Source organism: Chrysemys picta, chromosome 4, assembly GCF_011386835.1.
Source record: "Chrysemys picta bellii isolate R12L10 chromosome 4, ASM1138683v2, whole genome shotgun sequence".
Taxonomy (NCBI): Eukaryota; Metazoa; Chordata; order Testudines; family Emydidae; genus Chrysemys; species Chrysemys picta.
The window spans coordinates 39,060,041-39,085,686 of record NC_088794.1 but is presented as its reverse complement, the minus strand read 5'-3'; the positions used below and the strand labels follow the sequence as shown (position 1 = coordinate 39,085,686).

Sequence of the window (25,646 nt, the reverse complement as noted above, 5' to 3'; positions counted from 1 at the left end):
TGGGGCAGGCAATAATGCTGTGCAGGGATCTGAAGCCATCTAGCTTGTTGTCGCTTTTGGTTTGTGGCACGCTTGTTGCTGTTTTAATTGCTGCTCTAGCATCTTGCGAATGCAGTATCATGGTTTATCTATCAGATTCTGCTACATTGATGAGCTGCTGAATTTTGAATAGCTGGATTATCATTTTATTTTACAGAGTTCAGAAGTGAGCAGGGCATCTCCCATTACAAATAAATAGCATAGAGTCCCTGCCCTGAAAAGATTACAATCCAAATGAAACATGGACAACACGTCAGTTTAGGGGAGAAGAGACAGTGGATGCAGTAACAAGATTGTGTGGTCTCTCTGCAAAGCCATGCACACAGCATTGAGGGAGCTGCGGGAGGGGATGGGGGGAGGAATGGGAAGTCCTCTGCTGATGTACACTGATGTGGCTGTGTAAAAAATCTATAAAATAAATAGATGTCTTAGAAAAGAGGAGGAAACATTCTTGGCATTGACTCAACTGTGGTCATTTTGTAGAGGTGGCCACCGCTTAATGGCTGCTAGGCAGGCGAGAGCGTTCCCTGTGGCTGCTCTCCGGCTGTGGAGAGCACCTCCTTCCTTTGGGTGAGATATCTGGTGGTGAGTTAGGAAGGAAAATTAGCTCCTGGAATTACATGATGGTCTGTGCACAGGAAACCAAAGGGACTGTCACCACCTGGCAAAACTGCCCTGTGCCAGTAAATGGTAAAATCCTGAGACCACCTGCTGGAGTTCTGGTGGCTTTCCATGACTAACCCCTAGCCCAAGGGCAAGAACTGCACTGAGTGGCTGTGCAAATGGTATGAATCATCAAGCATTCTCTGGTGTGGGTGTGTATTACTTCTCCTTGGCAACTCAACGGTGTGTGTATTGCTTTCTGAATTTTCCTGTTCTCCACCCAGAGCTCGAGACTTGATCTTTGATGGTTTTTTCATTCTGCCTAGTTTTGCAATGGGATGTGTGTGTGAGAGAGAGAAAGGAGATCTGAGGCTGAGACGAGCTGAGGGTCAGCAATGCAATGTGAGATGAATGAGGAAAATGTCTGTGGAGAACTCACCTAAATCACCCCATGAAAAGTTCACCTAATGCATGGAGCTCCATTCAGCAATGGCGTGACACTGATTTACACCAATTGAGGATGTTTGACCCATTGAGTATAAAGATTACTACAGATAAACTCTTTTCCTTTCAAGGAAGAGTATCTCTTGCTGCTGAAGAGAAACCATTTTAGGTTAGGGTTACCATACGTCCGGATTTTCCCGGACATGTGTGGCTTTTTGGTCCTCAAATCCCTGTCCGGGGGGAATTGCCAAAAAGCCAAACATGTCCGGGAAAATACTCCCAGCTTTGTTTTGCCAGCATCCCTGTCCCAGTCCCCTGCTTACTTAGAGCGGCTCTGGCAGGCTGCGAGCTGCAGGCGGATTCCCCGGCGGCGGCAGCTCCTGCTGCTCCCCCCAGACACCTCAGCTTTGTGCAGCTGAAGAGCTGAGCTGCCCGAGCGCTACCGGCTTCACAGTTTGCCGGGCAGCCCCCAGACCTCCAGACCCTGCGCCCCCGGCCGGGCGCTTCCCCTCCCGGGCTCTCGCTGCGCTGGGGAAGCGCCCGGCCGGGGGCGCAGGGTCTGGAGGTATGGGGGCTGCCCGGCAAACCGTGAAGCCGGTAGCGCTCGGGCAGCTGTTTCGCGTGGCTGGGAGGGAGGAGGGGGAATACGGGGCGCTCAGGGGCGGTGGCGGAGTTGGGGCAGGGAAGGGGCGGGGCCAGGGCCCCATGGAGTGTCCTCTTTTTTTAATGTTTAAATATGGTAACCCTATTTTAGGTTCTGTGTGCTCATGTAAGGGATGCTTTGGCACTGTTGCATATCTAAGGCTCAAGCAGCTGATGCATTAAGGTGAGCCTTGCAATGCAACGATACACTGGTGCTTGTAATAAATGAATGGGGTCCCACTGTCTATGTGTAAATTCTGGATGGACATGCCATTGTTATGGATGGTGTACAGAGCTTCCAAGAAAGCAACATATTCATCAGTCTCAGATTTGCAATGATCTTTCTTCCCAGATTTCAGCTACAGTGGAGCCCAGTACAAGATGAATATTTCCAGGTCTATCGGGGAAAAAAATGCATTACACCGGAAAGTGTCCTGCTGCTGACATTTCCCATGTTGCTGATTATTATTTATTATTGTTGGCATTCTGGTAATGTCTATGGTAGATCTCAATCAAGAGCAGACTCCTAATGTACATCCACAAAGAGACACCTCATGCCCCATAGAGCTAGCAACTCATTCATTTTTGTCTATGAAGATATTACACCCATCCTTAACACACCTCATTGTGCCTGTGTGACCCACCTTACCTTGTTCAAAAGACTACACTGGAGCTGCCAGATTGGAATAAGAGGGCTGTTGCAGGACAGGACTGAAATGCATGGGAAGAGCTGTGTGGGGAAAATTTGAATGCTGCCTGCCTATAGCAGGCCTAGCTCCAGCCATTGCCATGAATATCCATGAGCTCCCATATAACCTAGCCCATCTTAAATGCCATTAGACCAAATTGTTTCATATATTAGATTTCAGCAGTCTAAGTCCATTTTGTACTGGACAGGTCCATACAAACACACCCAAATACCCTCCCCACCCCATCACTGTCTCAGCAGAGAAGGCAAAGGCTGAATTAACCTGGAGACTGAATTACCCTTTCTCAAGCAGAGGTGGTCCTTCCAGCACAGGGTATGTGGGGCAGTGTGAGAAGCTTGCACTGTATCTTGCCATGTACACTTCACTGTCTAAGGGTGTCCATCTGGCATCTTCCATCAGCACTAAAAACAGCATTTAAATAATGCCAAAGATTGCACAAAGGAATGATTTAACACAAGGGCTCCCTGTGAGCAGAGTGCCAGCTGAGCAGCATCTTACTCGAGAGGAGGGAACACAGAAAATCTTCCTGAAAGCCAATTCGAAGTGAGTAGGAATAGCAATGCCGACTAAGTCACTTAGGACCAGATTCTGCCACCCTTACTCACACTGAATGGCACCTTGCTCTTCAGCTAGTCCCACTGACTTCTGTTCTGTGCTATTCAGGTTCTTACATTGTGCCCATTACCATGGTATCTGAGCATCTTCCAATAGTATTCTAAACAGGTATTCTGTTACCTATGGTTCCTTCCTCTGTTGCTAATGGGACTACTTGTGGCATTAGGTGGTACTCACTATACAGACATCGAAAGCTGGCTGCTTGAAACTAGAGTAGATGCCATGGAAACAGGTTAGTAAGGCTCTATTTGTACTGCAGGGGTTCCTGGAGTCATGGGTTTGGCATTTCTTCCTTTCTAGTCCCAGTGATAGGAAATGCAAACTGGGTCCATTCTTTCAGTCACCTCCCCCTCTCTCCTAACCCTCTGTTGAGAACAACCATAAATGCCTGGGGAAACCTGCTTGCTAATCACAGCATCTGGCTGTATTTCCTAGTGCTAGCTAGAGGCATAGTGGGAATGTGCAAGCCCTGATGAAGTACCCTGATATTTGGACACCTAATTGTGATGCATCAGGCTGCCCCTCAGGCAAGAGGACTGGCCTCTAAGTTTTCATCATTGGAATTGCTGCCTTAGGCCTTGGCTACATGGAAGCATTTATTTCTGTACAACTTAAGAGGCAAATTTAAACCAATAGTTATACTCATATAGCCTCCCTCCCCATGTAGGTATTCTCATTCTGGTATAAGGGGGCCATTTTCCAGTTTACTTGGGGAGGGGGTTAACTTTAAGCTAAATCACACAAAGCTACTCTAATACCTGAATAAGAGTGTCCACACAGGGTGTTATACTGGTCTCAATATCACTATATCAGCATTACTGGTAAAATGTTCCAGAAAAGGCCTTCCTTACTAATAGGGACATATGAAGCTGCCCAGAATAAATAAGCAACTCATTGAATGAGTCTGATTTTTGTCTGATGAAGAGAGACCTGCTTTATCTTTGCAGGGGAGGGCTCTGTGGAAGGATCCCCCACTACTCAAACCTTCCTTCTTGTGTTTATTAGTTAGAGCATTTAAGTGGGTTCAGCAAAGGACAACCTGGGGGAACTTGAGTTTAAAGCATAAGAGAAGCAGAGGAATTAATGAGTCACCAGAGATAAGAGGTCAGCATCCTTCTCTTATCAGCTTGCATAGTACTAAGATATGTAAAAAGGTGAGGTCCACAATGTGATGTGCCTTTAAAATTCCAGGGGCATGTGATCAGTGGGGAATTGAGCCACACCCCACTGAAATCAATTAAAAGACTCCCATTAACTTCAGTGGGCTTCGGACCAGGCCTTGGGAGAGCTGTATTCAGTCACTGGAAGGTGACATCTTGAACTGCTATATTAAATGTTTAGCCTTCTCTTATCCATTCAATGACACTTTTTTGCCAGTATCTGACCAAGCCAACACCCATTGAGAACTTCCAGTTATGCTACAAGTCAGTTCAGAAAGATAGCATAGTTAAATAAACTGCAGGTGATAAAACAGCTGTGCGGCCACATGAAAAGCATTTGGGTGTTGCCACATATTCTGCATTACTGATATAACTGTAGAGAAATTGCCTCCAGGAAGGGTAAATTGGACTGTATAGAGCAACTTATCTTGACTCTCCAAAGGTCTTTTGAGATGCAATTAAGTGATACAGAAATATGTGTATATACATGTACCCCAATGCATGTTCTCCTACTATTACAGCTACCTCTAACCCTCTCAATAAAATACGTCTCTTCAGTGAGACACAAACTGCTCAAAGATCTAAAGGATTCGGCATTTCCTGAGCACTGAAACAGTTGAATCACATGGACCCAGCCTTCTTAGCTGGCTCAGTACCTCTTCCATCCAGCCTTCATACCCACCCCACCCATAGCACACAGCTTCCTTAATTCCTGCTGGAACAGCGGGTTTAGGTATAGATTATTAGCTTCCCATAGGTATTTCCCAATGTGGCCAGTCCCTTCCGTTTTATGACTGATCATTTTTACAATAAGGATGACTGAATGAGAATGCTACTTAGTCATTCTAGCCACATGCCACAGGTGCTTAACTCATTCCGCTCTTCTTGGAGGTTCTTTGTTTCACCATCCAGTAATGATAACTGAGCAGCTAAGCAGAGGACCATTTATTAATGCTTTCTGATCCTCAGGGATCTACAATGGGTCAAGCACCCCAAGTAAACAAGTAGTTGGTGTTTCAAGGCTTTATTCTAGTAAGGACTTTGATACAGTATCACATTTCCCTTCAGATCAACCTCTCTGGTTACTGTCTTTCCAACATAAACCTGACTCCTTCCCTGGATAATCCTATCAGAGTCACTCACGTACATACTACTTAGAGTTTTATATTAGGTTTCCACCAGTGACAGAAATTATTATTATTGGTATTACCATGTCATCTAGGGTCCTTAGTCCTGGACCAGGGCTCAGCTGTGCTAAATGCTGTGCAAATAAAGAACAAAAAGACAGCCCTGCCCCAAACTGCTTACAGACTAAGTACATTATACCTCTTTTTTAAAAAAATCCATTGCTTTGAGGTTATTAATCTGCATTTTTGGGACATGATGGGGAAACTGTTGGGGGATTCACAGATTAAAGAGCAAGGGGATGTCTTTTTACATTTTTGTATTCTACTTACAATAAGATCAATTAGAGGAAAAGGTTCATTGTATGTACATTTTATGTGTTTACTGATTTAAGGCCCAATCCTGCTTTTCTGACTTCCAAACTCCCACTGAAGTCAATGGAAGCACAATAATAAATAAATAAATCAAATCAGTAGATATGAAAGCCTGGGTCCTTGGTTTGTATTAGTTCAGTGCCTCAACATCACCTTTCCCCCCTCTTTCTTATGAACAATTAGTCACCACTGAGGAATAATTTTTTTCATACAGTCTAATCCATAGAACTGTATGGTTTTACGCCATACGCACATTTCCTGATTAGCTACAGTGTGAGTCAGGTTTAAATGAGTAGTGTTTGAAAGAGGGCAAGGTTAAAACTAAAAACTGTTTTCTGTAGGACAAAACTGTTAACGCATCAGCCCCAATGACACAGCCAGAGATGGGAGGTTTTTACTATGGCGTGGGAGAATTAGTGAGAAAAATCACCCACACATAAAGCTGCAGCTCATGGTAAGTGTGACCTTTGAAACCAGAAAAGGGTAATGTTGAGACTAGTACTTTAGTGCATGTAGTTGATGTTTTCACCACCCACTTACAGCCTTAATTGATGGACATTGAGAAATGACTTTAACTTAGATCCACATGAGTATAAGGGACCAGATTCTGCTGCCAGTCACAGCAGTGTAAACCTGGAGTAATTGCTCCGGCTTCAGTGGGATTATTCTTGATTTACACCAGGGTATCTAAGCAGAACCTGACCCAAGGTTATTTTTCTAACATGCCCATTTCCTCTATGTTTATTGCCTTCCTGCTTTATCACGGATTAAAGGACACAATCTTTTTCCATTCATAAAAATGCCTTGCAGGCTTTATACACTCTTTTCTACACCCAGAGTAGATTTCCTAGACATCCTAACTAGAAGGTGATTTTTCCTGGGGACATTTCTCACCGTCTCAGAGAATACTTTCCGAAGTGTCTGACTGGTGGGTCTTGCCCACATGCTCAGGGTCTAACTGATCACCATATTTGGGGTCAGGAAGGAATTTTCCTCCATATCAGATTGGCAGAGACCCTGGAGGTTTTTTGCTTTCCTCTGCAGCCTGGGGCATGGGTTTCTTCCAGGTTTAAACTAGTGTAAATGGTGAATTCTCAGTAACTTAAAGTCTTTAAATCATGATTTGAGGACTTCAGTAACTTAGCGAGAGGTTAGGGGTCTATTACAGGAGAGGCGGGGTGAGGTTTTGTGGCCTGCGATGTGCAGGAGGTCAGACTAGATTAGTGATTCTCAAACGTATTTGATCGGACCTCCTTTCTTTGTGTCTGTAGTCATTTACACCTTCCCCTAACCCCCTACATATACTGCCACTAGCTCTGAAGGCAAAGTGGATAGCAGCAGCTGCTGGCTGGCTGGCCAGCTCTGAAGGCAGCACCATGCCAGCAGCAGCACAGAAGTAAGGTTGGGTGGTGATGTGAAAACTGAAATTTGTCAATATCACTCTTCACAGCAGACTTAGTGCACCATTGCCAACCTTAATTCTGTGCTGCTGCTGTCATCCCGGGGCTGACAACTAGAGCCCTGCCACCTCCTGGTGAGGCATGGCGGGGGGGGGAGAGAGTCGGGGGAGGAAAGCCCGAATGGTGGGGCTCTCAGGCTGTCAGCCCCAGTCGGTGGGGTTCCTGATGTCCCCTTTATCCCCACCTCCCGGGCATGTACAAGCCCCCGCCACCTGGGGCTGACAGCCAAAGCAATTCTTAACAAAAAAAAAAAAAAAAAAAGCACACAGCTCACACCTTCCTTGACACAATCCCATGCCTCCCCTTGAGAGGCCCACCCCATAGTTTGAGAACCACTGGACTAGATGATCATGATGGTCCCTTCTGACCTTAAAGTCTATGAGACTTTCTTAGATTGAGAAATTGTTAATTTTGTTGGGACTGGGTGGTTGTGCTCCATATTGTTTCCCAGGCAGCCTCAGGTCCCAAAGTGGCCAGGAAAGAACCTTGAGCCACAAAGTTCAGATCTGGACCAGAACTTTTTGAAAGCTTAGAGGTGTTCAGTGCTAAGGTTTTAGTATGGGGTACGCCAGCCTGCAAGCCACCAAATTTGAATCCAGATTTGAAGTTCCCAATATTTGTTTTGAGAATGGGAAATAGGGAGGTATCTGTTCTGGGGTTTGGAGACAGGTCTGTCTCTAAATGCAGCAGGATGGTGCTAAGTAAGAATTTCACAAGCAGAAAGTCTGTCTTGATTCTTTTACGTAAATCATTTCATACAAGATTCAACCAGGCCTTTTTGGATCTCGAACCATTCACATTAAATCATCAAGTTGCTGTGGCCTTCTAACAGTTATTTCCCCTTTCTTACAAAAAAAAAGTGACCTCTGCCTTTTATGACTTGTTCCCACTGTCCCTTCCTCACCTTAGATGATTCAGCCCATATATAGTAAGGTTCTGCTGAGACATATCCCATGGACTGTGAGAAAGTGAATAACCTCAGCACTGAGGATAACTACATTTTTCAGCCCTTAAGTTACTAAGGATTACATCAGAACAATTAGGATCGCCCAGCAGAACTGAAGCCAGTGACATGCTTGGAGATGCTTTTTGTATTATTTACCAAGGTGGGGCCAGGTGTTTGGAAAGAATTCAAATAACTGACGGAGGAAAAAGAAGGGGCTAACTTGTTCGAGTTGCACTATCACTAAATATTAGCACAGTAAATGCAAAGCAGCCAAACCTGCACTACCCACCTACAGTCTGAAACAAAAGACAAAGGATAGGAGCAATCATGTGGCACCTGGACCTTGTAAATGCCAGATGCCAGAGCTACTGCTCAAATTTATTAAGTTCACTTAACTCTAATTTGTTGAGCGGGGGAAAAAAAATCCAAACTTGGGAGGGATGAGGGAAACAAACAGAAAAATGTTGCATTTACCTCTCCTCCCACCTCAATCAGCTCCACTCCTGAGCTTCTACAGCATCTTAGAATCCGGTTTGAACTGTATACTTTCTGCCACTGGGAGGACAGTTGCTAAAGTTGATCCATTGGATGCAACTGCTGTTCTACATAGCAGCAAATATGTTTATTACCCCAGTGTGATTTGAGAAACTAACAGCTTCACTCTATCATTCCCTTTGTGTTGCCAGTTAGTTTGATTGGCATCTATAGCTGTCCCTTCTACTAATGGAGACTTCAGTTGCTTATTTAGCTAAAATGACGGGTTTGGGGATTGTAATTGTTGCAATTAAAATGTTACTTAAAGCAGCTTGGAAACTGTAGCCAGCTAATGGGCATGAAGATTGTACATTAAAGTAAGAGGAAAGCATCAAACTTTGGAGAAGGGGGGAGGACAGAGGAATTTGAAATCTGTTCTTTACACATGGCACACCACCATATCCTGTACATAAGAGAGAACTACAATGGCAGCAGCATAATGAAAATTAAATAGGGTACCATCCCCATGGCCTGTCATCTTGTAACATCTGGTCTATGAAGACAAAGGAAACAGAGAAAGAATATACCTCTGCACTTCCTGGTTCTGGCCACAACTGGAAGTGGACATTTTGAGAGATTTTTCTTTTGCTATCTCTAGCCAGAAGCAGGAAATCCCGGAAATCTCACAGGATCACCAGATCCTGTGAGATGTCCACCCCAGTTTTGCAGAATCCAAGGAGCTGGAATAATTTTTCAAGGGGTTGGATAAGTGCCCAGGCTTTGAGGCATTTATTTTAAAGCTTATCTTGAAGTTCACCCATGGCTAATAAAAACTGATAGCTAACTTTATAACTTTCATAGAATCATAGAAGATTAGGGTTGGAAGAGACTTCAGGAGGTCATCTAGTCCAATCCCCTGCTCAAGGCAGGACCAACCCCAACTAAATCATCTTAGCTAGGTCTTAAAAACCTCTAAGGATGGAGATTCCACCACCTCCCTAGGTAACCTATTCCAGTGCTTCAAATCCCCCCTCACTCTTCTCTTCTGCAGACTAAATAAGCCCAGATCCCTCAGCCTCTACTCATAAGTCATGTGCCCCAGTCCCCTAATCATTTTCGCTGCCCTCTGCTGGACTCTCTCCTATTTGTCCACATCCTTTCTTTAGTAGGGGGCCCAAAACTGGACGCAATACTCCAGATGAGGCCTCACCAGTGCTGAATAGAGGGGAATAATCACTTCCCTCGATCTGCTGGCAACGCTCCTACTAATGCAGCCCAATATGCCATTAACCTTCTTGGCAACAAGGGTACACTGTTGACTCATATCCAGCTTCTCATCCACTGTAATCCCCAGGTCCTTTTCTGCAGAATTTAGCCAGTCAGTCCTCAGCCTGTAGAAGTGCAGGGATTCTTCTGTCCTAAGTGCAGGACTCTTCACTTGTCCTTGCTGAACCTCATCAGATTTTTTTTGGCCCAATCCTCCAATTTGTCTAGGTCACTCTGGGTCCTATCCCTACCTTCCAGTGTATCTACCTCTCCCCCCAGCTTAGGGGCATCTGCAAACTTGCTGAGGGTGCAATCCATCCCATCATCCAGATCATTAATGAAGATGTTGAACAAAACCATGGGGCACTCCGCTTGACTGAGCCGTTGATCACTACATGTTGAGCCCAACAATCTAGCCAGCTTTTTATCTATCGTATAGTCCATTCATCCAATCCATACTTCTTTAACTTGCTGGCAAGAATACTGTGGGCAGACTGTTTGGGGTCTTTAATTCAGCATGTGTGGTCAATTTATTACTACATTGCCCAGCTTTTACAGTAATTTCCAGCAAATGCTGTAGCTGTAACCCTGGACAGCACACCACTGTCAAACGGTTAGCAGTCTGTAGAAAACCAATTGGCATGATTTTTAACTAATGTGAACTAATTATGCAGTCAAGGGCAGAGCAAGCACTGAAGTCACAGATGTTTATTACTGTTCCTGTAAAATAAATGTACCCAAATATTTATACTGAATAAACATGGCCTTGGAGACTAAACATATTGGGATGTCACTTTAAAATAGTGATCTACAGTTAAATCATTTTCTGATCTCATTAAACAAGAGTAAGTTTTCAATGTATTCTGTGGGATTGCAAAAAAAAAAAAAAAAAAAAAAAACAATATGGGGTTTGTACGGCATGTTCCAAGCAGAAGGAAAGTCAGGTTTTTTGTTTTTATTGGGATAAATAGGGAGTCAGTGGCCAATTCCATGGGGAAGCAGTATAATCCAGCTCTGTCATCTCTGAAGGCTGTGGTTGTGGTCAGGTTGAAAAATTTAATCAAACGGTATAACAGGATGTCAGAATTATTAAGCAACATCATGAAGAAAATCTAGCTATAAGCCTAAGAAAGGGATAGCTTACTGGAAATGGCTCATTTCTTCTTACCTCACTGTTGAATTACAGTGTAGCAGTTTACAGTATATAATAGTGACACATCTGGTTAGCTTTGATGAGACATTTAAAAAACTGTTTAGGAACAAAATCTACATCAGGTAAATATTAATATATTAAGCAATATGATCTACTTTATATTGCTGATTAATGCATTGATGTGTATGGAGTGAGAACTTCTCATGAACTGGGCAAATAAACTGCTGTCATTTCCCTTGTTTTCATGATGCCAAAAATCAGACTTTTGCAGTGTATAAATCCAAAAAGATCCCGTCTAACAGTATTTAAATCATTGTATTCATTAAAAAAATATCAAGTATCTCCTACCTCACATGCTAGCAGTCTTTCAGATCAGTTGTGAAGGGGAAGATCTATGAGAAAAATATAATTGAACACTATTTAGATATATTCTGGAATGGGTTTTTTTCCCTTAATTAACTTGAAATAAAAAAATAAAAGACTTCTATTTACTAGCAAACATTCACAACTCTCACAGAAATCACCATGTTTATATTACATTGACTTATATTATTTTGAACACAAAAGCCCTAGGTCAGCCATCATACTCTGATCTGCATTTCTATCTCTTTGTGTGTATATACAGTACAGAGAGACAAGGTGGGTGAGAATCTTTTATTGGACCAGCTTCTGTTGGGGAAAAGAGACAACCTTTCTAGCTACACAGAGCTCTTCTTCGAGGTCTGGGGAAGGCACTCAGTGTCACAGCTACATACAAGGTGGAACAGATTGTTCAGCATAAGTAGTTAAAATGTATTGTAAGAGACCATTCAAGTTGAAGAGGCCAGTTAATAGCTTACATGCAGTGGTGGTCCAGCTGGGTTGGTTCCAGGATTTTAGAGAGACAAGATGGGTGAAGTAATATCTTTTACTGGACCAACTTCTGTTTGTGAGAGAGAAACGCTTTCAACCTTGCACAGAGCTCCTCTGAAGAAGTGGGTCCAATAAAAGATATTACCTCACCGACCTTGTCTTGCTAGTTAATAGCTTGCCAGTCATAGGACAAAAAGGGCAGTTGGGGGTTTACCGATTGTTATAATAAGCCATAAATCCAGTGTCTGTATTAAGACCGTGACTTTTATTATTTAGCAAAGTTATGAATTTAAGCTCCCAGACCTGACCCATCTGAGGGGTCAGATATGGAGTGATCATTTTGGGGAAAATGGTCATCCATGGGTGATAAGGTGTCTGTCTTTTATCATTTTTCTGTGAGAGTTCACTCAAGACTGTACTGAGTGGCTTGTTATTGGGGCATCTAGTGCACTGGATGAGGTGTGCACACACACACACACAAGTTTATTTATGCTATACTGGCCACGTGCACCAGGGAATAAATATCTTTGTTCCTGCAAGAATGGAATAAACTGAAAACCAGGGAATAAACTGCATTCACTTTGCACCTTAAACCTTCTCACTTGCACTGTGCCCACTAACCTAACTCAGATGAGACTTCCGTAATTCCAATCCCCGTGAGCAGTTCCCTCCTGCCTCCCCCACAACTGCCCTTTAAAAAAAAATAATGGGGATGAGGGGAAAGCTGGGCCTGATTCTCCATTTACTTACACCAATGACAATCAGGAGTAACTCCAATGCAATCAATGGTATTTCACTAAGTAAAAAACTAATGTGAGAGGAAATTCAGGTCCTTTGTCTTAAATAGGCAGAAGATTAGGTGAAAGCAAGGATTAAAAGTTACCCTGGTAGAAACTGCAGGGCCCTGAGGAATATGAGTAACTTCTAGAGCAGTCAGTGGGGGTTATTTGTATCCCCTGGGATGGGAAGGAGAATCAGGGCCATTGAAGCCCAGACCCTCGAAGGCATTTAGGTGCCTAATTCCCATTAAAATCCGTAGCTAAATACTGAGTTTGATGTTCTTGGCCTAAGTATTTTTAGTGAGGTGTGGACCAGAAATCCCTACAAATCAATGCAATGCTGTATCCCATTAGAGAGTTGGGAATCATAGCTGAATGGTATGTAGCCTGTGGGAAGATCCTCAGATGTTGTAAATTGTTATAGCTCCATAGACAAGGTATACCAGCTGAGGGTCTGCCTCTTAGGGCTAAAATCTATCAGGTTACAAAACAGCAGCCTTGAACTTATATTCCGGTCAGTAGAAAAATCTATTTTTTGTGCTATTTCCTGCCCCTCCCACCCCCCCACCTGTATAGCTGGTTCGCTTTACTTACTGCAACTCATGGTAACTAAGGCAACCAGGTTGTACAGGCAGAAGGATGCAAAAATGAGTATCAACAGAAGTGTTTAAAACGCTAAAACTATTACAAAAATACCTTTCCTCTAATATCCATTAAATAAATAAGATACGTGATAGAGTGGGGAGTTTTTATGGGCAGTTGTATGGGATGAGCTACATAACACACTTTTGCTTTCATTGTTCATGAATAATGCATTCACACCAAATTCACCCCAGTAAAAGCTTGATACCAAACTACACTCCCATGTATGTCAATAGGATTTTCCCCATTGACTTCTGTAGAAGATGGTTTGGGTCCCAGTATATAACCAACTATTTTAAATCCTACTGTTCTGCAGAACAAAAATTGCTTTAGAAGATAGTTTCAGGAAATTCTTAAAATGTGTGAGGGTCAAAGACAATGGTGACTTACTATTTAATTTCTGAGATAACAGAGAAGTTATTTTAAAAAAAGCACATGTTAAACTAGGGAAAGCACACATGGAAACAAAATTATATATTACTGAATGAATGTCTGTATATTTCACAATGCCTTCTGCTGAAAAGTAAACTTTTGCCAACAGTTACCATGCTTCTTACTTGTTACCACAGATATTTCCTAATCTAAGTACAGTATAGGGACAAACTGCTATAGTTCAGATCACATTTGCCAAGAGTTCTCAGACACTGTATCTAAAATACAGCAGTTTTCCACTATACTTGGAATACAGAATAACGCTGAATGTGGCTAATGCTGTCTATTTAATGGCAACTAGTGTACTTACATTATAGGAATCTATCTACTGTAGACATAGAAGCTTGATAGGATGGATGGTTGAAGATAAGACTAATAAATCCAGCTCAGTCTTGTAAAGAAACAAATTCCCATATCAAGTTTACAGGCCCGGAATGATGAATAGAAAAGTGGGCAACAATGGGCTTCTTTCCTCAGCCAAAAAGCAGCCTTGCATTTCCCGTATCCAGTCCAGCAGTGATGATCTGAACTGCAGTTATCCCAAACTTACTGTTATCTGAAATAGGGTCATGTCCTCTGACATGAAAATTCCCTCAATTATCAAAACCCTCAATTATCCAAATCTATTCAAATCCCCCATGACATTTGGAAAAATCCAGATTGTACTGTATTTCTGTACCAGTTAATAACTAGATGCATTGTATTTGCTACCCCAAGCATTGAAAATTAAATTAACATTACGTTGTTATAAACAAAAGCCTTTTTATAAAAAAAAAGCTAACACCGCCTGATATTTTAACCTCTTATTAAAATATATGACAGTAATTAGCATAACTTTTTTTCCATTTTCCAATCATTTAAATCTACGCCAAACAGGTACTACACCTATTAATGTTACGTGAATGCAAAGTCACATAGCAGGGTTACGGCTGTTATTTATTTTGAAATAATTGATTATTGTTTCCTATTTTCTTTCAAATTGTTTTGTTCTCTGTTGCTCTTGCTGAGGCATGTATCATTAAGATTTATTCAGACTGGGTTAAACTATACAATGTTATGGCTCTAATAGAGTCCATGCCATCAGGAGTGCTTTTTTAAAAAAATAGAAGTTTTTATACTCATTTTATGAAACGTTTTTCAATGCCAAAGACACACTGATATTTTAGGAACAATAATTTCCAATATGCCTTCTCATGTGTGCCTGTTACTTCTGCCTAAAAGGTTTGTTGACATGACAATAATACATAAAAATAAAAGAGTTATGGTAATTTACATTGATTGCAAACTAGGACCCCAGTCCTGCAAAGACTTGTGTGTAACTTTATGCACTGTGAATAAGCCCACTGGAGTCTCATTTCAAGATCAGGGCCTAGCACATTTTCTACTGAGCAGATCTGTCGATTCTGAGCCAAAACCTGCTATGGTTAGTGCTGCACCGTTTCTACTGAACAAGCACACGGAGGCCTGGTCTACACTAGAAAATTAAGTTGGTATAACTAAATCACTCATAACTACACCCCGATTGGTGTAGTTAAGCCAACCTAAGTCCACGTGTAGCCAGTGCTAGGTCGACGGAAGAATTCTTCTGTCGACCTAGCTACTGCCTCTCAGGGAGGTGAGTATCGATGTTGACGGGAGAATCCCTCTCATCGGCAATGGTAGTGTCTACACTGAAGGCCTACATTGGTGCAGCTGTGCTGCCATAGTGTTTTAAGTATAGAGTAGCACTTACACGGACACAAAACTCATGTATTTAAAAATGCGTAAAGTTCCTGTTACTAAATCATTTCTAGTCGAAGGCACTTCACACAACTAATTATATACATCACAACACCCTTGTGAGTTAAATGAAGTATTATTTTACTATTGTCTACTTCATACAATGAGGCACAGAGAAGTTAAGTGACTTATGCAAATTCACAAAGAGATGGGATAGACACTGACTCTAGTCCTATGCTTGGACTTCTGAATGTTAAGCAAGAGGCAAATAACCTTGAACAAATTGAACACAGCTTCTTTTTCACTAAGGTGTCTGTCATGTCTGTCCTAACAGCTTCTATTGTTCACTTTTCATTTTAGCAATGCCAACAAGATGACAACATGCTGCTTGTAGATGTATCATCATATATACACATTTCCAGTTGGGTGAGGCCCTGCCTTTTTAAAATGACAAATCCATGGGAAACAACTCCATTAAGAAAACAGAAAGGCAGTACTGAGTGTGCATCTGGCAGAAGTGAGTTTCACTGAAAACTAAGTACAAGTTATATTTTTAGAAATCTGAAGTAGGGTGTGTGCAAACATGTACGTTCCTGCAGGCCTGATGTTCTTTGAACCTTTCTCCCAGGTGCTCCTTTTCCCACTGCGGACTTGATGTCTTTTTCAGGCTGCTCTTCTCTTCCTGGAGCAATGTCCCATTTCCTGTGTGCAAGGCTAATTCCCTCTCCGACTTCACAGCCATTCTTAAAACTGCCTTGTGCTTAGCTGTCCAGCTTTGATCTCCTCCCACTTGGAGTCAGCACCCATCCCCCTTAATAGTCTGTGCTGTAGCTTTATAAAGTAGACTATGAACTCCTGTTGGGCAGAAGCCTGGACATTTTATAGTGCCTTGTATAACTAGTGTTGCTGCATGAGTTATGTTTACATAGTACATAGTTTTCTATTGTGGCACAGAGGTTAATTAGTATTAGAGCGTTATTCTCAACACTGAAACAAAGGAACAACAATAAACTCGCATACTTTGTTTCCTCCTGAATCGTCTATAGTAGAAGAGTATTCTGGCTGTTTCATCCATGAAAGACGTTTCACCTTTGAAGCCAGAAGCACTGTAACATTTGATTTCAGGGACAGAATGAATATCTGCTAAAACATGTATTGATGTGCAGCGGATGCTGCGGACACATATTCCCTATTGTGGGTCTGATTGTGCTGCCCTTACTCATGTTTAAAATCAGTGGAACTATTTGCGTAGTAAGGGACTACTCACTTGAATAAAGGTAGAAGAATCAGCACCGCTGGGATGAAATTCACCCCTCTGCAGAGGGACAGCACAAGCACCATTTAACTCCTGCTATTCTATTGAGAGGCCTTAGAAGTCGCGTTGTGCCAGGGACCAGCACAACATCAGAAGTGAATTTTACTACAGACATCAAAAAGAAGCTGGCATTCACTTTGGGAAGTTCACTTGCATAGGAAAGGGTTTGGTAGCTGCAACAAGTGGATGCTTAAGGTGAAATCCTGGCCCCACTGAATCAATGAGAGTTTTGCCGTATTCAGTGGAACCAGAAGTCACACAGGACACATTCACTTTTTTAACTAACCCTGAAAGCATTTACTCTAAAAATGTAAAGAAATATAGCTCATTCAAAAAGCTAGGGGGTATGTGTGGAAAGAAAAGCTGTGCAGGCTGCATAACTGATTAAACATTATTTCTGAAACAGCATATCTGAAGCAACTATAAAGTGCTTGTTTCAAATTTTCACCTTGATCCTGGCCCCACTTCAGGGAAGCAGTGATATTTGGTACACCCCATTGTCTTCAGTGGAACTTAAGCACATGCTTAACTGTAAACACATTTGCTTAAGTGCTTTCCTGAATTGGGGCCTCTTCGAGGTGCTGAGCACCCCAAATGGGAAATTCCCTCACTATGGAAAATCCTATGCTTAACTTTGATTTACCGTTTATGGCATTGTTTAAAATGTAAAGGTGAAGCAGGTAACAAAACCTAAGCATGTTTGTATTTTGTGAAAAGTCTTTTGGTAAGCAGTCACATGCAGCCAGTGACAGATTGTGTGCAGTAGATCCCAGTTATATGTAGCATTGATTGGATTTCAGCAGGATTTGGGAAATGCAACAGGTCCAGACATTGTCTGACATTGGCCCATTCATATGATAGCTAAAGCATTAATTCAGTGCATTATATGCTTTTATTTTAATATGCAAAATCTTTTACATTTAATTTAAAACAGTCACTGATCAAATGACAGATTATGGATCAAAGACCATGAAAGCCTATTGTGTAATGGAGGACTACTGGCATGCCGTTTGATGTCCTATTAATGTTAAGAGAAGGGAGCTGTTAGTTAGGATAAATAATACTAACAATTAAGGAATTTAAATAAATATTACATTAAGGAAAACAAATAAGCAAACACTAAAGTAACACTAAGTGTCTAAATGAAAAACCTACCAGCCAAACAAATGGAGGAAAGTCAGAACTGCAATTGCTAACGCATCACTTGTCATCACTCACACACTGCCATTTGTGCCTTAGGTTTTTGTGTAAATGTTTGTTCCATCTGTTAGAATAACTGGTCCCAATGAGTGAGAGGAGGATAAGGATCTTGGGTCAGTTTAAGACTTCTTGTGCTTTCCATTAGTAGCACATACACACTTCCTCACTGTTGTGCTTGCCTGCTCTACTTTTTTGTACCACATAAAGTGATGAAGGTGGCCAATGTAGTGGGAAAGAAATATACAGGTCTGTTCATGAAGTCAGAACAAATTATGTTGATTCCCTATTGCAATGACTGAACCAAGTTCTATGTTTTAGGTGGGTTTTTTTGTTTGTTTGTTTTTCTGGGAGCGGGGGAAAAGTCTGCTGTGTAAAACCCTCCAAATCCTTCTCCCTATTGCTTATATAATATGAAAGAAAAAATGTTACATATTTTACTGCCATTTAAGTTTAGCCATGTCAAATTTTAGCCAGGGCTTGGAAACAGCCACAACAGGCCCATAAGCCATGTTGTATCAATGGATCTATTATCATCTTTTTCTCCAGATCGCTAGCTTTCATTTAAAAAAACAAACAAACCAAAAACAAAAACCTAAATCTCTAGATTTTAGGGTTGCAAAGAAACCTCAAAAGAGCTGGTATGTTGGCAGAGAGTCTGAAATACTAGCTCTGAGGTATGAGCTGCCCCATTCATCAACCAGGAATTAATTCAGGCAGGCCCTGGCCTGTGTTATGTAGGAGGTCAGACTAGATAATCACAAGGGTCCTTTCTGACTTTATAATCTAGGAATCTCAGTGAGGTGGTAACTCACATCCCCAATGATGGTAATTCACTCTCCACATTGTTAACAAATTTCATTCCTCATTTAAGGGTTTATCTGCATACAAAAGGTATACTGGTTTAACTACACTAAAGTGGTGCAACCCACCCTCCTTGCAGCACAGACAGTTATATCAGTATAAAGGTGCTTTATACTGCTATCGCTATACTGTAGAGCAGGGGTTCTCAAACTGGGGGTCGGGACCCCTCAGGGGGTCATGAGGTTATTACATGGGGGGGAGGGGTGGCACTCCAGCATTTATAATGGTGTTGAATATAAAAAGTGTTTTTAATTTATAAGAGGGGGGGGGTCGCATTCAGAGGCTTGGTATGTGAAAGGGATCACCAGTACAAAAGTTTGAGAACCACTGCGTAGAACCACACAGGCAGGAGAATAAGCTGTACTGTGTCAGGCATCTCTATCCCATATAACTATGTCCGCACGAGGAGTGGTAACGATAGAACTTTTTTTTTTTTTAAATCAACAATCACACCCCCTAACCAACATAGTTCTACTGGTATAAAATCTGTACCTAAACCAGGCCTAAGAAAGAAGAGGGAAGCTCACAGACCTGCACAATTTACTGTTAGTGACTTCTCCTTTTGGTGCTATACCACCACTTATTTTGTTTCCCCAGCTGAGAAGGCTCCAAGCTCAAAGAGCCTAGCAGAGCTCCGGGGTGGAGTACATTCCAATCCCACCGCAGGAAAGCCCAGTTCAAGGAGTGCAGTGGAACCAAGCAGCAGTAATCATATTTTGAACATCTGCATATTCAGGAGTGGCACGAGTTATATGGGCCCGTGGTGCCTGCGCTCCAGGAATATTCAGGACCATCAACATTCGTAGCTGGGTCTCTCCCCCCGGCCCTGCCTGCTGCCCCCCGTGCGCCTCCCTCGGAGCATCTCCCGTCCCCAACTGCTGCCCCCAGGCGATTTAAAAGGGCCTGGGAGCCACCGCCAGCAGCGCAGTGGGGCTAAGGCAGCTTCCTGCCCAGCCTCGCTCTGTGCCACTCCCGGAAACAGCCAGAATGACCCTATGGCCTGGGGGGGGGAGGGGGGCGGGTGTCTCCCTGCCCCAAGCGTCGACTCTGCAGCTACACAGCCAATGGGAGCTGCAGGGGCGGTGCCTGTGGGCAGCGGCATGCGGAGACCCCCCGCCCCCCCCCCCACCTAGGAGCTGCTGCCAGAGGGGCGTGTGGGTCGCTTTCGGGAGCCACTCAAAGTAAGCATCACACCCCTCACCCTCTCCCACGTCCCAACCCCCTGCTCCAGCCCAGAGCCCACACCCAAACTCTCCCCGAGAACCAGCCCCCCGCATTCCCTCCAGCATCCCAACCCCCACCCAGATCCCACACCCAAACTCCCTCCTAGAGCCTGAACCCTGTCCTGCACCCAAACTCCCTCCTAGAGCCCACCCACCCCTCTCCTGCACCCTAACCACCTGGTCCAGCCCAGAGCCCACACCCAAACCCCCTCCCAGAGTCTGCACCGCTCCTGCACCCAAACCCCCCTCCCAGAGCCTTAGTCAGGTATGTGTGTGTGTGGAGGGGGCGGGGGCAGGACTTGGACCCATCTGGGCACCACCAAAAATTATACAAACCTGTGCATATTCTACTTTAAGCAGCATCTCATTCATAGGAGTGCAGCATATTTTGTAAGTGGTGTGTGGGAGAGTACTGCTCCCTTCCCTTCTGCCTCCATCTAACCCCTAGATTTTAGCCTTGACAATGTCCCTTTTAATCAGGTCTCTCAGAATATCTTAATAAGTAATGATATAATTAATACTTGGCATTTACACAACTGTTCACGGTCAAGGTATTTTACCAACTTCTGCCTGCTAGAAGATGGAAAATTTCCAAAGGATGGACATTTCAATAGGAAACGGACAATTCGATTTTTTTTTTTGGTTGGGGCGGGGGTCAAAATAAACAAAACATTTCCTTTTTTTGGACCCCTCTACTCTGCATTTCTGATGCACCCATCACCCTATCATTTAGGTACTACATCTTAACTCACCTTCCTAATTGTAAAGAAATTGTTTGTTTTTATAGTTTAAAATGCAATTTGTTCTAAAAACTACTGAATTTGCCCTCAGAAACACCTGCCAAAAGCAAATTTCACATGAAACGGGGGGGGGGGGGGGGGGAAACACAAACACCTCTTCCCAAACTATCAGCACAAAAGCTGATCTATAGCCTTCATCCTGCAATTCATTGTGCGTGGGTAGACTGGGAGAGTTTCATTCAGAGTTCAGCAGACTTTTCCAGTATGATGAATTACAGGATCCGGGACTTGAATGATCAAAGTGCTGTAGTAGGAGATAAGAGCTTCCAATGTGAAAAAGTGTCCTGCATTCTTTAATGTAGCTTAATAGAGGAAGCCTACATAGCATGGTGATGGGCACTTCAGAAATGCAGAGAGATGAAATAGGTTAGGTAGGTGAGTGGAGGGCTGCCCTGGACATATGAGGGGGTTGGGGGTGTTCGTACATTTAATGGCCAGGAAAGGCAGAAGTAGCCTAGGGCCGTTCTCCTTTTGTCTCTCCTGGCATGCGAGCTGGGGAGGGTCCCAGATACCTGGCTGTCAAGAGGACAAAAACCAGGAACCTCAGCCCACAGGTTTCCAGCAGGACAGAGAGCCGGTCTGGTGACTTTTAGGGTTAAGGGGCCTCCCCATCCCCCAGCATCCGGCCTGAGCACTCAGCCCAGCCTGGAAGTGGCTTGAAGCCTTGAGAAAGTTCCAAAGGCCGCTGCGGGGCTGAGTCACGCTATGGGATGGGCAGCAACTGCATTCCTGAGCAGTGTCACTGCTTGGGGGCAGGCAAGGGGAATAGAGGAAGAGAAAGGAGACAGGTGAGGGGCTAGGTAGATAGAGGGGATGGGGAGGGGGGAAGAGACACAGTAAGGGAGAAGAGGCTTGGGGCGGGTTGCCAAGTGTGGTTGGATGTATTCCTGGAGGTTTCATCACATTACAATCTTGAATTAAAGATTAATCTTTAATTCCTAGAGACTCCAGGACTATCCTGGAGGACTGGCAACTCGGGGGGGGGGGAGAGAGGGAATAGGGGAGACCTGAAACAGATGGGAGGCTGGGGGAAGGGCACAAGCAGAAGGAATGGGGGGATAGGCGAGGGAGTGGAGCAGAGGGAGAGCTGTAGAGAGGCAGGCTGGGGACTCATGGAGGCCAGGCAGGGAACAGGGGTGGAAAGGAGAGGGGGGCATGAAAGAGGCTGAAGTGGGAGGGGGCGGGGATGCAAGAGACGGTGTGAGATGAACCGGCTTGGAGCTGGAGGGGGGTGGGGTGCAGGCGGAGCCTGGGGCCAGTGGGGGAGGAGGTACCGGATACTCAGGCGCGGCTCGGGGAGGGACAGGGCCGGGCAGGGGAGGCCGGGGGTGGGAGACAGCAGGGCTGGGGAAGGAGGGGCACCGGAAGAGCGAGGCGCTGACTCACCGCAATAAATTGTTCCCCATCCAGCGCCCTTCGCCCATTGCAGCTGGAGAAAGCGCAGGAGCAGCTGCAGAGTTCACCGCCGCGCCGCAGAAGGAGCCCGGAGCGGAGGATGAAGATGTCGGGCGAGGTGATCCGGGAGGGCGAGCTGGAGAAGCGCAGCGACAGCCTCTTCCAGTTCTGGAAGAAGAAGCTGGTGGTGCTGACCAAGGACAGCCTGAGCCTCTTCCCGGACGGGCACAAGCGCGCCCGGGGCAAGGAGCTGGGCTTCCACTCCATCCTCAAGGTGGACTGCGTGGAGCGCACGGGCAAGTACATCTACTTCACCATCGTCACCACGGACCGCAAGGAGATCGACTTCCGCTGCCCGGACCAGAGCTGCTGGAACGCCTCCATCACCATGGCGCTCATCGACTTCCAGAACAAGCGGGCCATCCAGGACTTCAAGAGCCGCCAGGAGCTGGAGCAGGCGGCGGGCAGCCCGGAGCGGCGCCTGGCCCGGGCGCCCTGAGCAGCCCGCGGGGCGGCAGGACCGGGAGGAGGTCCGGCGAAAGGTGAGCCGGGGGGGCGGGGAGCGCCCCTCACCCTGCCAGCGCGGGCCGAGGGGAGCCGAGCGCGCCCCCAAGGCTCCGCTGGGCTCGCAAAAGACGCGCGTGGGCTGCGGCGCTGCGCCTTAGCCCGTCTCCATTGAGCTTCACGGCTGCAGACCAGAGATCACAGGCAAGCGAGCTTGCAACGCGCTCGGCGTCTGTTTAGTGTCGCGGGAGGCATTTCTTCCCCCAGTTCCAGACCGGCGCCGCTCCCGGGCTTTAAACAGCGGCTGAGAGCACGTGGCTCTTGCTGCCTTTTCACTGGGACTCCCACGGGGACTCCACATCTCCCTGGGATCGGCCGGCTCTGCCCGTAGCACTCGGACTGAACCGGCACCCCTTGGCTTTAGGCTTAACCCCCCCACTTTTGCATTGGCTAAAACCGTAGCCCTGGTGCCTGCACGCAGATGCACTGATTGAATTAGCAGAGCCGGCCCGTACTGGAGGGGTTGAATGGACTTGGCGCCACAGCGGCCCCTGCTGGGCAGTGCAATTTAATGATTCCCGGAAAGCACCAATATCCCTTTGGTTTCTTATGAAAATCAAACTGCTGTTGGGATGTTGCCTTCCTCTACTCTCTCACTTGGGCTGGGGACCTCCTTCTGCGGGTCTGACACTGGCTGGTTCTCCCTGGGAAGACTCTCCCATCATGTGTTCGAGGCACTTAGCAGCACCGGATTTGGGTTTTAATGCTTGAATTGGGGAGGGGGCTTTGAGGGTCCAGGCCCTCTTACTACTTTGAGGGGCTATCTCACTTCTGTCTTATTCAAAGCACGGGGTGGGCTGTTTGCCTGTTTCAGGCTTTCATTAATCACCCCCCTCATAATTCAAGCAGTGGGCATGGACTTTACATGCTGCAGCTTTTGACTGGAAAGTAATACTAGCCTTTAGACTGGCACCAATGCTGCTCCTTAAGCCATTGTGGCCAGCAGAGAACGCTGAAGAGTTGTAGACTTGGCACTCCATTTTGGAGGCTGAGCTTTTTGCCCATTTGTGAGTGTTACCTAGCAGGGATCTCTGGGTGATGCTGGGCATGGTTACTAACTAGCAAGAGCAATTTAATAATTATGCCACTTAGTTGAGGAAATGTGGACAGACACTTAATGGGGGCTTCTTTAAGGAACTCTGTATATAGGCTGGGATTTTTAAATATGAGTGCCAAACTCCCTTAGGCTCCTACCCCACAAGAATACTGCTGTATTGTTCCACTTCTGACTTATTTTCTGTTGCTCTTTTTAGAATGCACTGCTGGATGATAAACCAGATCAAGTGACTTGGACTGAAATGGGACAAGGTACCAATGAAGGAAAGCAAAGAAGGTGGCTGGGAACAGTTGGGTTTCCTCCAAGTCTGAGGCTGCTGAGCAAAGAGCCCTGAGCTTCGCCTGAGATGCATTTTAAAAACCAAAGACTCTTTCAAACGGACTTCTGGTGAAGCTTCAAGAAGTTTCTAAGTGGCACAGCTTTGCAAACTACTCTTATCTATTTATGAGATGCAAAGAATATTCAGCGCCCATTGGTGCAAAACAAACCCAATTTAAATTATTTGTGGTATCTATATTTGTATTTATTTTGATGAATGTCTTTAAGCAGATGTCTTAATGTTGCTTTTGCATTAATGTGTCCATTCCAAATAAATTACTTGAAATGTTCACATTTTATTACTATACACTGTAGTGCAGTATGTTTTTTAGTGCTGGTTGCAGAATAATAGTTCATAGACACCATCTGTAAATAGGGCTACACTAATCTATCCAAACACTTTATTTTGTTAATAAAAATACTAATGTGCTTTGATAACAGAAAGCTGATATGTCTGTAGGAAAGGGCCTGCTCCAATTAATCTCCAAGCAGAAAATCAGTTACAGTATAGCAATTCCTAATTTAGATGCATCAGACCACTGGCCCTTCTAATCCAGAATTCAATAGTCAGGATTAGTTGAGTCTGAGGAAGGTGCAAGAACCCCTGCAGTCACCAGTTACAGAATAAAAGTGCCTTCCAGAATGCTTCCTCTAATACCCCCTGCTTGCTTAGTCCAGAAGAGGAGGGATAGTTGAACTGGTTCAGAATAAAATAAAGACCAACATATAGAATCTGAGGGGTTTGGTAAGGTTTATATAACAAGTTCCCTGTTTCACATCTCTCCCTGCATCTTTGCAGTTTCTAGCTCCAGCCAGGATTAGCCATGCTGAATGGGAGGGGCTGTTCTCAAGGGGTTTCCAGCCTAACCAGAGACAGGAAGTGCTATACATCTTATCAGCTTCTTCTTAGGACACTTTGCAGAGCCAAGGGGTTGGCGAAATAGCTGAACTTCTTGGTACTGTGCTTATGAAAATCAGGTTTTGAGACTTATTGCTAATTAATCTACATTTCCTTGAGAGTAATTCTGCAACATACAGCTATCCTTTCTCTACAGCTAGAAAGGGGAAGTATAAGGAAAAATGCATTTGGCAGTGAAACGGAGTTGCAAGACTCTTCCTGTGTAGTGTTTCTTACGAATGGTCTGAAACTGAAATCCTTAATAGGGTAAAGTTCCCACTGACTTCCACGGAGTCTTGCTTGAGGGAGACCAGAGAGTATTGGTGGAAACTACAAAGATTATACTGAGAACAGCATGTAGGAGGGTTAATTAAGGGCTGATTTAAAGCATAGTTCTAATAAGGAGTTAGTCAAGGGTGTGGCTCAAAAGGGAAGTGCTTGCTCATCCAAGAACTGGGAAATGCCATGGCTATAAATTACTAATGAGGCTTTGTAAGTTATGGACTAGCTGCTTTTTTCCCACAGAATGAAATAGGTTTCAGCTAGCTGTTGCTTGGACCATCTTGAAGAAAGTCTTGGT

The 25,646-nt window shown here is 44.5% G+C and overlaps 1 protein-coding gene and 1 long non-coding RNA gene across 2 annotated transcripts in view; one reads left to right on the top strand and one right to left on the bottom strand.

Annotated features, from left to right (window-relative positions):
• Nucleotides 1–22,356, bottom strand: part of LOC101947626 (uncharacterized) — a 35,624-nt gene extending 13,268 nt beyond the window's left edge. The window contains exons 1-2 of the long non-coding RNA XR_006172293.2: nt 22,221–22,356; nt 11,360–11,403 (exon numbers count right to left, since the gene is read on the bottom strand). This is a non-coding gene — a long non-coding RNA (uncharacterized LOC101947626). The remainder of the gene's footprint in view (nt 1–11,359; nt 11,404–22,220) is intronic.
• On the top strand, nt 21,525–24,475 carry PHLDA2 (pleckstrin homology like domain family A member 2). Its single transcript, XM_005306867.4, has 3 exons — nt 21,525–21,622; nt 22,245–22,771; nt 24,047–24,475. Exons 1-2 carry the CDS (start codon nt 21,540–21,542, stop codon nt 22,726–22,728), a joined length of 567 nt encoding a protein of 188 aa, XP_005306924.2. The 5' UTR covers nt 21,525–21,539; the 3' UTR covers nt 22,729–22,771; nt 24,047–24,475.
• The last annotated feature ends 1,171 nt before the right edge of the window (nt 24,476–25,646 follow it).